Source organism: Arvicanthis niloticus, chromosome 21 (genome assembly GCF_011762505.2).
Source record: "Arvicanthis niloticus isolate mArvNil1 chromosome 21, mArvNil1.pat.X, whole genome shotgun sequence".
In the NCBI taxonomy this organism is placed as follows: Eukaryota; Metazoa; Chordata; class Mammalia; order Rodentia; family Muridae; genus Arvicanthis; species Arvicanthis niloticus.
The window spans coordinates 16,828,683-16,843,286 of NC_047678.1; the positions used below are offsets into that span (position 1 = coordinate 16,828,683).

The window sequence follows — 14,604 nt, forward strand, 5'->3', positions numbered from 1 at the left end:
TTCCCAATTAAATGCTTTCTTTCTCTTGTAGTTGCCTTGATTACGGTGTCTCATCCCAGCAATAGAACAGTGACTTAGTTCAAGGCCAGGTGTTCAAGACCCGGCAAGATCAAAAGACATAAAAATCACAAAGGAAAAGGCCAAATCCAGGAAAGATTACCTTTAAGTTTGGCAATTGATGAAAAGGTGGAGAGTGCCCACCTCCAAAGCACAGAAGTCCCACCTGGTTTGCAAGGCCACCTAATTCCTTGGCTTTCCCAAATAGCCAACCTGAGACAGTTGGGTACTTGCCCCACCAGGCCTGGTTTGCAGACGACTGAAAGCCTCAGAATGTGGCTCCACATCAACCAAGATGAAAACAGCTCTTAAAAAGGTAAATGAAGGGGCTTGAGAGAGGGCTCTGTAGTTGAGAGCACCGCCTCTTACAGAGGTCCTAAGTTCGATTCCCAGCAACCACACAGTGCCTCACAACCATCTGTAAGATCCAATGGCATCTTCTGATTTGTCTGAAGACAACTACAGTGTACTCATATACATGAAATAAATCTTTAAAAAGATAATGAAATAAAAACATAAATGAGAGGCTGGACGAGACAGCTCAGTGGCTAAGAGCACCACATCCAAGGACGTAGTCTTAACTCCAAGCACTTACACGGCAGCTCACAACTGCCCTGAATCATGGGGATTCAACACTCTTCTCTGGCCTCCACATTCACCAGGTGCTCCGGTGGTTCACATTCATGCATGCTATCAAACCAACCGACCCAAAGGTGCAAGGTGTGTGTGTGTCCACAGGTCAAATGGGAATGCACTTTTCTCAGGACAGAAAGAGCTCTGGTTATTACAGTTCTAGCAAGAGTTCCTCTGAGATCACAAGGACGCCAAGTCCAGGGCACCAGTCAAGATGTGAAAGAAGACTCCATCATGTGTTCCAAGCTTTAAATCAGTTTGAAATTTTTGTATTTCACAACTTGTTTTTATTAGGGTCCATAGTCTACTAAATAAAAGCACTTAAGACATTTTGAAAAACTATACAATTTATGTCTTGGGAATTTAATTTCATTAAACAAAACAAAACAAAAAAATCCGTGCACATTCACCTAGTTTAAACGCTGTTTCATCCATATGTCTAAGATACCTAAATGTGGGAGATTTGATTCCAACACTCAAAATCACCCCAATTGTTATTTTTAAATATGTATTACAACAGAAAGTTTGTCCTCTCAGTAAAATCAGATACAGTCTAATTCAGAATGTAAAAGACCTGGGGCACACAGACAGGCACACACGCACACATACACAGACGCAGAGTCGGTACTTTCAGGTCCACTTTATTTTCCTTTCCCCTCCTCACATACAGAACTTCTCACACATTTCTTGCAGCTAAAGTCACTCGATGTTGGCAAGGTACCATTTTATCCCTAAAACTTTGCTGGCATCAAAATATGACAGTTACCAGTGTTAAATCCATAAAATATTTACACAGCACAGCACATGAAGCTTTAGACGTTTGGCAATTACACACAGAAGAAGACAAGACCCCCACTCTGCATGTTTGGGATCGGGAGCTCACTGGTCCCTGTGTGGCGACCGTACATGGATTCAAGGGCAGCAGAGGCAGCAGGCAGTTACTTCAGAGGACACGGAACACTATGATCTGGAAGCATGTTATGATGTCACCCAAGTGTGTACCACACCACTTCCTCCTCCAAGGTGGCCTCATAATCCTAGAATGGCAGGTCCAGCTGATACAAAATGGAGACAACACAACATTTATTCTGTGGAAAAATCCTATTCCTAGGCACGTGCTGTGACTTTGAACGAAACTCGTCCCAAGAACTTGTCACGTTCATCCCTGTTTTTTAGGTTCCCGGTTCCATCAATTTGGCACTCAACTGTTACTTCTTGCGTGGTAACAACAGAGGCAAGTTTGACCTGGACAGCAACTAGGGGCTGTCGGTATCCAACCTAGCAAACAGACGAACAAACATTAGTCCCAAGTCTTTGGTAACTTCACCTGCACTCAGGAAGTCAGTTTCAACTTTCCTTTTTTTTGCAACAGTCTTAATTTGTAGCCTAGACTGACTTAACATTTCTCAAACCTCTGGCCTTAGCTTCCTTCCAGGGGTCAGGGTTAATAAACATGGCCCGCCATACCTGATCTCTGAGTCTTTGGGCTTAGCCTATTATTTTAGGTTCTTTACCCTCCTTCTTGCTGTGGCTCCTCCCTTAGCACTGCTCTGAGGGGTATCCTGTTTGGTGACTCATCCTCTGGATCCCCTGACTACTGGCAATTCTCGTTTCTTTCCCAGTTGTTTAACATTCCCACCGCCCTAGCAGTGCACGAGGACTGCTTGAAAGTTACAGCACTGCTGCATTCTGATCCTAACACACTGACTAAAGTAGTACATCTAATGTAAAATGTTCCGTACATACTCACAGACAGTGTCCACTTGCTATGGGCTCAGTTACATATTATCATATTTGACTTTCATTTACACACACCTTTACATCGGACAATCAGGCTATGTGCAACAATCCCTGTGGCCAGCACAGAGGAACAAGCCTACTATCTACTGTCTACTGTCTACTGTCTACTATCTACTATCTACTGATAACTGATTCTGTCAAAAACAACACATGCTGAGGCTTTGCACAAACGCTGACAGTTTATATCCTCCTCACACACTTCCTGATGAACAACAAAGTGTAACTTTACAGCATGAAGCTTGACTGACCATCCTAAGAGACAATGCTCAACACAAGACAGTACAGTCAGTCAGTAAAGCCCTTCCTATAAGGACTCACTCGCCTCCAAAAATATACAAATAAATTTAATTATGAGAAAATATTCCAAGAACAAAAAAACTGCGATATATACAAACTCCTGTCAAGTCCTCCCACCCGCCAAGTCCCAGACTCATTCTGAAGCTTAAAGCAGCACTTAGCAGAGGGAGCTGAGGAGTGACTCCAGACCACAGGCTGCTGAGCTGCCTCAGCAAGGCCACACACGTGGAAGACACTTCTTATTCCCCTGTGAAGGATACTGCTGGGACAACTGGATAGATTCCAAGAATGTCTAGACCAGATAAATGAACAGTGCAGTGTTGTTAACATCTACTGATGGCACAAGCACTGGGCATTAGTACCCTAGTGTCTGGGAAATACATACTGCAAGCTTTACAATAGAGGTATCATCGGGGGCTAGCTTACACACAGGAGTAAAAAAAATACACAGATGGGTAAGATACAGGATCTGGAAATCTGCTTTCAGAAAATACACTATTCTAGTCATTTTGAGTTGGAAAATTTTCAAAATAAGTTTAATATGAGAAAACTTTATTAAATGAGGCATGTGCCCGCATCACACACGTGCACACCCTTTTCAAACGTTTAAAATCACAAAATACTACTGTGCCTAAATAATGAGATTTTACATCTGGCCTGGGAAGAGGACATACTACTTTCCAAAAAGCAAAACCAGTGTTCTGAAAATAACCATCCTTTCAGTCTAGATGAGCACGCCGCTATGCTGTCATCATGGTGTCTCCATTCACCTGTCCCACTTGTTATAAACCCAACAATGTGGACAATGTACGAAAGGCAATAAATACAGTGCACACTTACTGTACATGGGCTATCTCATTACAGGCAGTTTCCTAAGAGACGACTCTATATACTTACGTGCCGTTTTTTCCCATAATATGGAAAATACTTTAAGTCTATAAGTCCAAATTCAGGATAAGTTGTTATATTTGCTATGTTTCCATCCTAGAGTTAAAAGCAAAAGAAATCCTTTTTAGGCCAGGGTAAAGATTTTTCAAAAATATGTCACAACTACTGACAGTTATCAGTTAGGATGAAACTGCAGAGACTGAGTTGGTGCCTCAGCCTCATGAATTACAACTGAGAACTGTTTGTCACTGCTGTTGGAACAGGCCTCACTCACGGTGTAGCGAGCCTTGTCTTAGAGCCGCCGTGATCTGCTCGCATCAGTCTCCCAAGCGCTAGGATTTCAGGCATGTAGGATTACACCTGGCTGATCATCTTGAAGACAAATACTACATAATTAAATGTTTATATAAACTATCCTGGTTCTTCTTCCATTTCTAGATACAGTCGAGGAGTCTCTTCTCAATCACATCTGGTTCCACTGCCTATGAACTACTATTTGCTCTGTATCTGTGCAAAGCCAGCTGTTTGGCCAATGAAAACAAAAATACACCAGTAAGTGCGGCCTGAGGTTTTCCCAAGATGAATGGAACAATGTGCTTCCAGGCTGAGAAGCAATGGTGCCCACAAGCTGCCAACAAAGAAAGCAGCACTCCGAGTCAGAGGGAGGTAGAGGTTACTCTTTAGAATGGCAAAAACTGTAATCAGCATAAACTATGATGCAACAAACAGAAAAACCATTCATAGTTCCCATGAATAAGTAGAAAAAAAAAGCACCAAAACCCTAAATATGTCAATCACTAAATATCGGCATAGACACATTCTGTGCATGGGAACTCTGAGTGGACCCCTAGCACTGCAACAAACACAAACCCTAAGAAGCCAACCCAAACTGACAAACATCACTAAAGACAGGGAAGAGGTCTGGGGATGGGGAGAGAGGTAGGTGTTAGATCTGGATGAACTAATGGATGTCTATGAGGTGCTGGGGATTCAAGCCCAGCACACATTAAGATATGGCAAAAACCAGATTACCTAAACAGCAATCCAGCTTGCTCTCTGTTTTCTTTATGTCATGGCTGGGAGACCTTCTCTGTGAGACGTAATCACCACATTCTTAAGAGGCAGACAGGGACACCAGGCACACTGATGGTACTGTTCAGTTCTGCTATTGTTTTTGAGAAAGCTTCTGGCTACATACTTAGTTCTGGCTGGATTATCTGACTTTTGTTTTTATCACCATGTAGCGAAACAACCAAATAATAACAATAACAAGACAAGAAAACCCAGGTTCTAATGATCATGATGAAATGATATGGAAAAGCAGTAGAAAATAACTAAGAATCAATGACTACATTGAAGAATGGCCACCCCGAAAGGGATGTTCCTAGCAGGGTGTCTCGTTGGGGCCGGTGCCACTCACCAGCCACACTATGTGCTATGCTCGGCAGTATAAATGGTTCAACCTCTAGCACAGAGATCACTTAACATTTTACATTTTACATGAAGAAAAAAAGCCACACTGATGAATATTTTGCTACATTAATATATTAATTATTCACTCAACCTACCTACTATTCATTTTACTTTAAATATGATGCCAATGTGACTTAAAAAGTAATAGTATGCTTTCATGCTAGGGCTGAAAACCATATGTTAAGCAGATTTTTTAGAATAATTAATCAAGAGATGGCCCAGTGGGTAAAGCTGCTTGTTGCCAAGACTGACAACTGGAGTTTGATCCCCTGGACCCATACAGTAAAGAAAATCACTTCCCCCTAACCTCACACGTGTGCTATTATTATACATGTGTACACACACACATATGCATACATACAAACATCACACAAACAACAAAGACCCTTCTGCTTATATGTGACATGCATTTTTGTTGTATTTTAAATCAACCCCCTTGAGACAAGATCTCACTATGTAGCTCTGGCTGTCCTGAACTCACTATGTAAACCATGCTAGCCCCAAACCAATTTGCCTGCCTTGCCAGTATCTCCCAAGTACTGGGATTAAAGGCAAGCACCTCCATGCCCTGCTTAAAGTAGGATCGTAACTGTGTAGCTCAGGCTAGCTTTACACTCTTAATCCTCCTGCCTCATCTTCCCGAGTGCAGACATTACAGGCACAACACCATGCTCAGCTAAGATTCTGGTTTTCTATTTAAGTTTCTTGGGAAAGTGAGTGTGGCAAGAGGAGGCAGTGCCTCACTCATCTCTACTGTGCACACGTCCACACCCACCTAGGAGAGAAGCTAGACTCTAAACACTGGAGACTATAACAATTATAGTCTATAATTGTTATAATAATTATAGTCTATAACTATAACAAAAGGCTGCTCCAAAGCAGCAGCCCCCAGGAGCACAGACCCTGAGCCTCCCAAAGACTGACTGAGGCAGAAAGCAACGGGACTGTAAGGCCTGACGTTTGCAGTTTCTGCCCAAGTAAGAAAGAAACTTAATTATGATTTCTCCTCAAGTTTAAAAATGAGTTCAACAGGACATTTTATAGGCAGCTCGCTCTGCATCCCAACTGGAGGTAAAGTATCTAGCACAACAACAAATTTAGAGACATGTCTCTAAATGTCTTTTGTTTTGTTTTGTTTTTCGAGACAGGGTTTCTCTGTATAGCCTTGGCTGTCCTGGAACTCACTCTGTAGACCAGGCTGGCCTTGAACTCAGAAATCCACCTGCCTCTGCCTCCCAAGTGCTGGGATTAAAGGCATGCGCCACCACTATCCGGCTTCTCCTAGGAATTCTTACCCATCGCTTGCACATTTCTTTTAATTGTATTTGCAGCATGGAAAGCAAACAGAAGCTACAGGGTGAAATGCACAGCACTCTGGGGAGAAGGGACGGGAAAAAGGAAGAACATCTCTATCTTAAGGAAAAACAGCACAGTTCATTAATTCTCACATGATAATCAGTGCAACAAGTTTTACACTCGAAAGAAAAAAATCCTGATATACAACAGGACGCCTGGGGTTGAAATACTAACTTCATTACTAAACTATGGAAAACATACATCCTAAAATTGGTGAAATGAAGTGTATGTGCAACAAGAGTGTACAAAACAAACAATGTCCTTTTTATATGGTCTATTAGGAAAGACAGGATTACCCTAAAAAGCCTAATGATATTTTAAGTATTTAAGAAACATGAAAGGTTTAAGTGATTGGATACTGACCTTTGTCACACATGTTATTTGTGGAGTTCCATCTGGGATTAACTCAATTATCTAAGGTTAAAAAACATAGTCCAGTCAGTCAGCACATAAGAATGCAATGGAGCCTTCTCTTCTGTTGCTGAGAATCAGGGCTCAGCATCTGAAAGCAACACTATTCTATTTAACTCAGTCACACTTGCCACATTTAAAACAGCAAACCCTTAAATCACATAATGTAATTATGTTTGCTCCTGCTTACAGCCCAGTCTAGCCTTGGGGATAGTCCAGCCTCTGCCTATCAAATGCTGGAATCACGGGTATGCACCACTACTCCCATCTATAATAAAATATTTGTTATGAAAATATACTTACAGTTCTTTCTCCTCTAAAGTCATGTGTTAAGAAGAATCCTAACTTATGTCCCCCCCCCCCCACTCGTTTTCTTATGGTGGTACGACCAAAGTCAGGGCCTTGACCATACTAGCTCAACACTAAATCTGAGCTGTCACCTCAGCCTTTGCATCTACTGTCATGTCTGTGGTCACCTGTCTATTTAAAACTTACTCTCATTTATTTATGAGTGTATGGAGGGGTGTATGTAGAATACAGAGAACAAATTGCTCAACTTGGTTCTCTTCTCCCAGCACAAGGGTCCTGGGATCAAACTCCACCCAGGCTGATGCCCAGAGCTTTTACCACTGGCCCCGTCTTCTAAGTTTTGTCTTTTTGTTGTTGTTTTGCGTTCTGAATCCAAATACAGTTCTGAGTCCAAGTTTCCTGGATTACAGAGGAGAGGTGAGGCCTCCAAAAGTGAAGTTGCTGAAGTGTATAGATGCCTATAGGTATAGAGCTGAAACCTATAGATGCCTGCAGATGTAGAACCGAAGCCTAGAGTGGGTGGACAGCAGCCCCCATCTCCCACCTGTATTACAGCTCTTAGTGCACACGAATGAAAACCCCACCAGCCAGGTCTGCTGCTGGCCTGTCTCATCCTGTCTTATCCCCTCCAACCACCCCCCCAACACCCACACCCACACCCACACCCACACCCACAAAGCCTCTGCCTAGAAAGCAAGCAGAGTATCCAATTCCTGTCATGTAAAGGCCCATTTCTAATACACTCAAAAGGTGGTCCTGTGAATAGAGGACATTTCTGGCAATTATAGCTGATTCAGTGTAACTGAAGACATCCCCCATTAAAATGAATGTATGAGCTCACCTTAAAACACAGATCAAGTTCCACATTCCTTCTGGCTTACTTTTTGGCCTTAATTCTTAGTTATGTCTTGTTAAAACACCCCATTAGCTTTGGCAATAACTACAACACTATAGTGTGCTCATTAGTATGTGGGTTTATTTCTATTCCCAGTACTTAATTACATATAACACCATGTGCTTTAGTATTATTTACGAAATTATATATAATCTACAGTTAAACTGTGAGTCTTTTGTCATATTCATTTCCCTCAGGCATTAAGTAGCACTTCTGGTCTCTAAAGTTACCTCAATGAGATGACACTTAAGGCATCAACACAAGCCAAACAATATAAAAGCAGCTGCACCACACAAACTGTTAGAAACACACAGCAGCAGAGGTAAAATAAGTACGTACTCTGTTCATCTTCACAAGAATACAAGGCTGTCCTTTGGAATAGCCAAACTCAGCATCACTCCCACCACTACATTCTTGAAGCAAGGAAATTGGAAACTGACATGCTTTATAATCTGGACCCTTCTGATGAAAAAGTTCTCCATCAGGACAATCTGTGAGATTCTTCTGTTCTTCCACAGAATATGCTAAAAAGAAAACATGTGTACCAGATCAGCCAAGAAAAGATACCAAACACAACAAGAAACAAGTCAAATCATTCATGAAACAAGTATTTTTCAAAGATAAAACAGCAATGTAAATTACTGGGTGACAGCACTTTGAGGCATCCTGCTTCCAAGAGTGCCTGGCACAAGCCGCAACTACAGGACTATCAGAAGACATTGTATGTGCCCAACAGCAAGGATGTGCAGTGTGGCCCCTGACAGTTGGGCTCACAGTCTGATAGAACAGCATGGATTGAATACTCCCGGGTATGGAAAGAAACAGCACCATAACAGTTCTGACGGGGGATCTACTGACCTGAAAGCTGAGGGAATCTGTGTGTCACAGTGGCGGCTAGGATACCAGGGGGCAGACTCTGAACCATGTACATTTTCTAAAAACTGTGTTAGGAAGTGAGAAGGGTTGTAAAAACCACCATAATGATCCACTAAAGAATTCACACCAGTCAACGTGGTCATGTGACTACACTTACAGTATCTATGCTACAGAGAAGTGTAAAGGGATGGAGGAAGTGGGACAGCCTCCTGGTGGAGCACAGATAAGAGGCCAGCTGAGAACACTGTGTTAGCAGACAGAGGTGGAGAGATACATTGAACAAAAGTAACACGGTTAGAAACCAGCAAGGTTGTGTGCCAGCTGCACTATGGACACTCAATGGCACCAAGGAAAGGAGGTCTGAAGGGCCACTCCCTCCAGGACCTGGTCAAGTGTGGGCAGCCCTTCTCCCTCCCATGCACTGACTTTAGATCTTCTGTGGTTTCTTCCCACCTCCCTCAATCTTTCAAGGATTTGGTTTCACTAAGGCATCTCAGAGCACCCTTTAAAAACCAACAGCCTAGCCAGGGCAGTGGTGGTACACATCTTTAATCCCAGCACTCAAGAGGCAGGGGCAGGTGGATTTCTGAGGCTAGCCTAGTCTACAGAGTGAGTTCCAGAACAGGGAAACTTTCCCTGCCCTGTCTCTGCTGTGTTTCCCACCTTAGCAACTCCCTCCTAACATATTACTAGATTAGAAGTTCTGTAAGACAGATCTGTCCACTGCTAGATGACAAGTGCCTGTCCCAACTGCACTCCTATGACCCTGAGGGAGAACGGCTCAGCTAAAAGGAATTCAGTAAGTGATTACTGCCTTCACTGCAGGCTCTTTCCATCTTATTTTTAAAACACAGAAAATGTGTTCATAAAATGTTTGAAATTATTAATAAATACATTAACTATTAAGGCAAAGAGATTGAAGAAGACTAAAGACATCGTGGGAGAGATAAAGAGGATTTTCTCAAGATAGGTAGAAATTATAGACTTGTATAAGTTGACAAGAATTCAATAAAGGGAGTGGACCCAGGATGATGTTTCTGAGACAGAAGAATCAGAGCCAAAGAGCAGACATGCAAGTGGCCTCACATAAAGAATAAGACCAGCAAAATGGTGGCAAGTGTAAGTGTTTATTAGCAATGAAGGAACTATCAACTTCTATTATCTCTTATTTATTTATTTACTTATTTATTTATTTAGTCATTCATTCATTCTTGAAGACTGAGTCTCATGTTGCCCAAGGTGGCCTTGAATTTACTGTTTAACTGAAGATATCTTGAAGACTTTGAACTTTTGATCCTCCTGCCTCCACTCCCCAAGTGCTGAGGTTTTAAGGAGGTATCATGCCAAATTTAGTGGAGGAGGAGGTGGGACTGTGGATGCCTGCATGCTAGGCAAGCACTCTATTAATTCAGCTACAGCCCCAGCTTCCTTTCTGAGTTTGAAGAAAGATGCTGTGTTTATATGAAGGTGACTTATAGGGAGAAGGAAAAAGGTCAGAGGCTTGAGCAAAGGCTAGACCATACTTTCAGAGTCATCAGAGAAAGGCAATGGGTCACCAGGCAGTAGCACATGCCCACTGAAGGAAGTGGTGTTTACTGCCACCTAGTCCTGTCTTCTTCACCCTTGGCTGCTCTAAGCAGGATCAGAGGAGGAGTCTAATCCAGGAATTATGAGGTTTTATCCAGAGCAGGGTTCTGCCACAAGTAATTGGCAGACTTAAAGACAAGGAATTTTAGAGTGTTGTAAAAGTAAAAATAAAGTGAAAAACCATGTTAATACATGAGATGAGGAAGAATGCTGAGGAAAGAGGCTGAGGTGGTTAGTAAACCATCAGCAAACAGCAAGAGGCACTAGCACAGAATACTGGATGAAAGCTGAACAAGCAAGCTAGACAGACAGACAGACCAACCGACTGACCGAGGTGCTGGGAAAGCTTGTTCAGTGGCTTTGGCATCTAGAGAACAATTGTGGTACAATATGGCTAGGAAGGGGACAAGGTGATCAAAGTGAGTAAGCTCAAGCCTTTAGCACTCATTTGATAGTCAGCATCCCCACTTAGGGACTATCCTGGATATAAAACTCCCAAATGGGCTGTGGCACAGGCAGTGGCACTTGAGGCATCATGCTCCCAGACCCTAGCAGAGGGCTGACACCCAAAGGTACTGTTTTAATAACACAGATTTGGCTTTATTCTTACAACTGGGTTTACTTGCAGATATTCCCAGCTGTCTGTGTTTGAAAGGGGAAGAATAAAAGGGTAAAACAACCTCTAAAAACAATGCTTCTTAAGGCAGTCACGGCACTGGGCTCTCCTCCCTCTCTGAGTACTGCACACTTACGCTTTAGGAAACTCTTCAGGTCTTCAACGAACTTTTTATACGTATGTGGCTTAGACGTGCTGTATGTATATTCCAAGGCAGTCTGTGGTTTGGGAAAAACCATAAGTCCTAAAAGCAGACAGAGAGAGTTATTGACAGGAAATCCTTCTCATTCCTCACTCTTACTCCTAAAGGGCTGTGTGTTCACAAATATGTTAGTTATCAACAACTCTCTATGTAGATAAATTAGGAAAGACACTTCTTAGACAGTACCAAGCTAGAAACAGCCTCAAATTTGATAATTTTCAGTTAATTATAACTACCACTCCTTACTCTGAACTCTGTGTATGTGTCACACAGTGAATTTGGAGCTGGTGGCTTTTCTGCTAAGCTGGCTGACAGCAAGCCTGTGACCTTCCTGCCTCGCTCTTCTCACTGGAGTTACAGGTAGAAGTGGCACTGCATGGCTTTTACTCAAATACAAGAAATCTGAATGCAAGTCCTATCTTTTACACGAGTTCTCTGATCACTAAGCTCTCTCTCTCTCTGCCTATTTGAACTTTCTAAACTCAGGTTTCTATCAAATAATATTTTAGGGTGTGGATTTTTTTGTTTGTTTTAATTGTTGTTTTTGTATGCTTGCTACTATAGATTAAGCAACAAAACAAAATTAAAAAAAAAAAAAAACTTGAGCATACCAAAATATTTTAAGTATGAGCCACCAGACAGGAGCCTACCTGCCCCATCTAAGCGCTTTTCATTCAAAATACAACTGTATGGAAACATGCAAAAGATACTCAACTTTCCAATGGAAGTTGCATTCCATTATGAATCCTATAGTAAACACTTCAATAAGCACTGCTCCAGCACCCACATGTGTTTCTTATATACTAATTGAAATTACACTCAGTAACAATTTCATATCAGGAGCTGATACCCATGTATACAGAGCAAAGAAAAGGCAAACATACTTGTCTTCAAAGAATAATCTGGCTTCCAACTTTAATGTAAACATTTCTCATTGCTAAAGACTTTGTAGTACATATATGTGTTATGTTTATATATTTACTTATTTATACTGTAAAACTACAATTTTATAGAACTTCGTTTTGAACATGCTTTACTGTTTAGATGGTTTATACAATTAGACAGCTTAGCATTTCTGAAGTAGATCAGACTACAGTTGATAGTAACAAACTCATGTATAACTTAGATGGCAAGAAAATGAACTTCGAATTAGTGTATGGGGAGGGCAAAAAAAAAAAAGTATATATATTAGGTATAAACAGAAGAAACAAGAAAAAAAAAAAAAGAAACAATTTAAATGGCTCTAAGAAGAGGTGGCGGGGAAGTCGGTGTGGACTGGCTGGTAATTTAGCTCAGAAGTCCATGCAAGCATCAAGGAGAGAGCATAGGCTAGGGTCTCTTAGCATGAGGAGTCTGAGCTGGATAATGCTGTGGGGAGGAAGGCCTGCCCCACTCAGTAGCATCGTTGGCTTACACGGGCAACAGTGCCTCTCCAGTTCTAATAACTGACAATGACTGCAGACATTTGACAGGTAGCCCCTGAAAGACACATCAGAAGTGGATGAAAACCCGAATGCTCTAGCGAGCAGCCTCCACTCTCCCCAGCTGCTGGCCACTCATTCTCCTTGCCACCCAGACTCTACTCCTCTCTAGACAGCCTCTTCCCTGCTCTACTACTGCCTCTAGAGCCCTTGTCTACATTTGAGGAATTCATGCATACTTTTACTCTCTCAATGTCTCCAAAACCAGGTCCTCACTCCCTCAGAACCTCTCTTACTTTTTGGAATTTTTCACTTTTCCTAATAAATATTTAGTCTGCTGAAAACACTAGGACCAAGCTAGGGATACAGCCTGGTGCTAGACCACTTGCTTACTGGCACTGCCGGGGCCTGGGTTTGATTTCAAGTATCGGCAAATAAGCACTGCCAGTACCGTGAGGCCACGGCCATGCCCAACTCCTGAGGCAGAGCTGGCACTCAGATTGTCTAAGAAAGTAAAATCACGCATAGAAAATATACCCAACATTTCACATAAGAGTTTTTTGCTAAAAGTGTATTCTCTAGTAGAACAGATTTTTATGCCAAGAGAGAACACATTGGTTTTATTCGCTAATGATGTAATATTTTTACCACTTTCATACCAACCAATTAAAACCACAAGGCATCTACTTTATAGACTAACGGTGTAACTCAAACCAGAGCCGACACTTCCTATGTAACTTACTGCCGGCAGAGTGAAAGTGCTACACAGCACTCGTGAGACCATCCCAACTCTTTATAACGGTCCCAACGTTCACTTCTGCTTATTCCTGTCAAAGGATCCAAAACTTACTAGTAAATGATTTAAAGATCTTTAAGCTAGCATGTAAATATGAAACAAATCATTGGCATTACTCAACTCTCAAGTATAACTTTCTTCATCTGCTGTGATATAAAACTGCTTTGTGGTAAAGACAAACAGTAAACCCAACTTGGTTTAAAAGCTATGATAACTTCAACGCAATTACCTGGACTAGGAATCTGGTCTCGATATTTCGGAACTTCATCATTCAGAGTCTGGAGCATGGCCCACATTGTGAATGTGAAGAGTGCAGCCAAGAATCCATAAAAAACTAGGTAGAAGAGCAAGATGAGACCTGCAGAAGACACGAACAGAGTGAGATGCGGACATACACACAGACTCACTCTTGTTAAGAGCAAACCAACTGTTCACTGCAAGGCTAAGGGCCCACACTTCGCCATGCGCAGCCAAAGAACCCCACACTGAGGGCCCGTGGGGCTGCCTAAGGAAGGGCTGTTCTGGCAGGCAGCCCTCCCAATCCCATGAGCCCCCCTCTCATCCTGTTCTTCCAGCAAGGCTTTCACTACTCATACTCCCGCTCAAAGTCTTAGCTTTAAATATCCAGCACATGGGGGAGTGTGTCATTCAAAAAGAATTTCATACCCTCAAAACTAATATGATTTTAGGTGGGAAAGCCTCCCTGGACATATATACTTACATGTTTCTTTAAGTAGCAAGTTTTAAAAAAAATTCTCTACTATACCTGTATTTCAGGCAATTTATACACATTAAAGTTGTTGTTTTAGCTTTTTTTTTTTTTTAAGCTTTTTTGAGACAAGGTTTTGATATGTAGCTTTTAAAGGTAAGTTGATTTACAGAATAAGAAATGTGCAGAAGGAAAACAAATCATCAAGCTGATATTCGATAAAAATTTTAAAACACTGGTTAAATAGAAGGGCTCATGCAAACATGCAAAAAGGACCA

At 41.9% G+C, this 14,604-nt stretch overlaps 1 protein-coding gene across 1 annotated transcript in view; it reads right to left on the reverse strand.

Moving 5' to 3' along the window:
• Nucleotides 1-1,314: 1,314 nt before the first annotated feature.
• Atp1b3 (ATPase Na+/K+ transporting subunit beta 3) overlaps nt 1,315-14,604 on the reverse strand; it is a 30,103-nt gene continuing 16,813 nt past the window's right edge. The window contains exons 2-7 of the mRNA XM_034484539.2: nt 13,847-13,975; nt 11,335-11,442; nt 8,459-8,643; nt 6,868-6,918; nt 3,685-3,771; nt 1,315-1,968 (exon numbers count right to left, since the gene is read on the reverse strand). Of these exons, the coding sequence (XP_034340430.1) occupies nt 1,798-1,968; nt 3,685-3,771; nt 6,868-6,918; nt 8,459-8,643; nt 11,335-11,442; nt 13,847-13,975 (731 nt within the window). The 3' untranslated portion in view covers nt 1,315-1,797. The remainder of the gene's footprint in view (nt 1,969-3,684; nt 3,772-6,867; nt 6,919-8,458; nt 8,644-11,334; nt 11,443-13,846; nt 13,976-14,604) is intronic.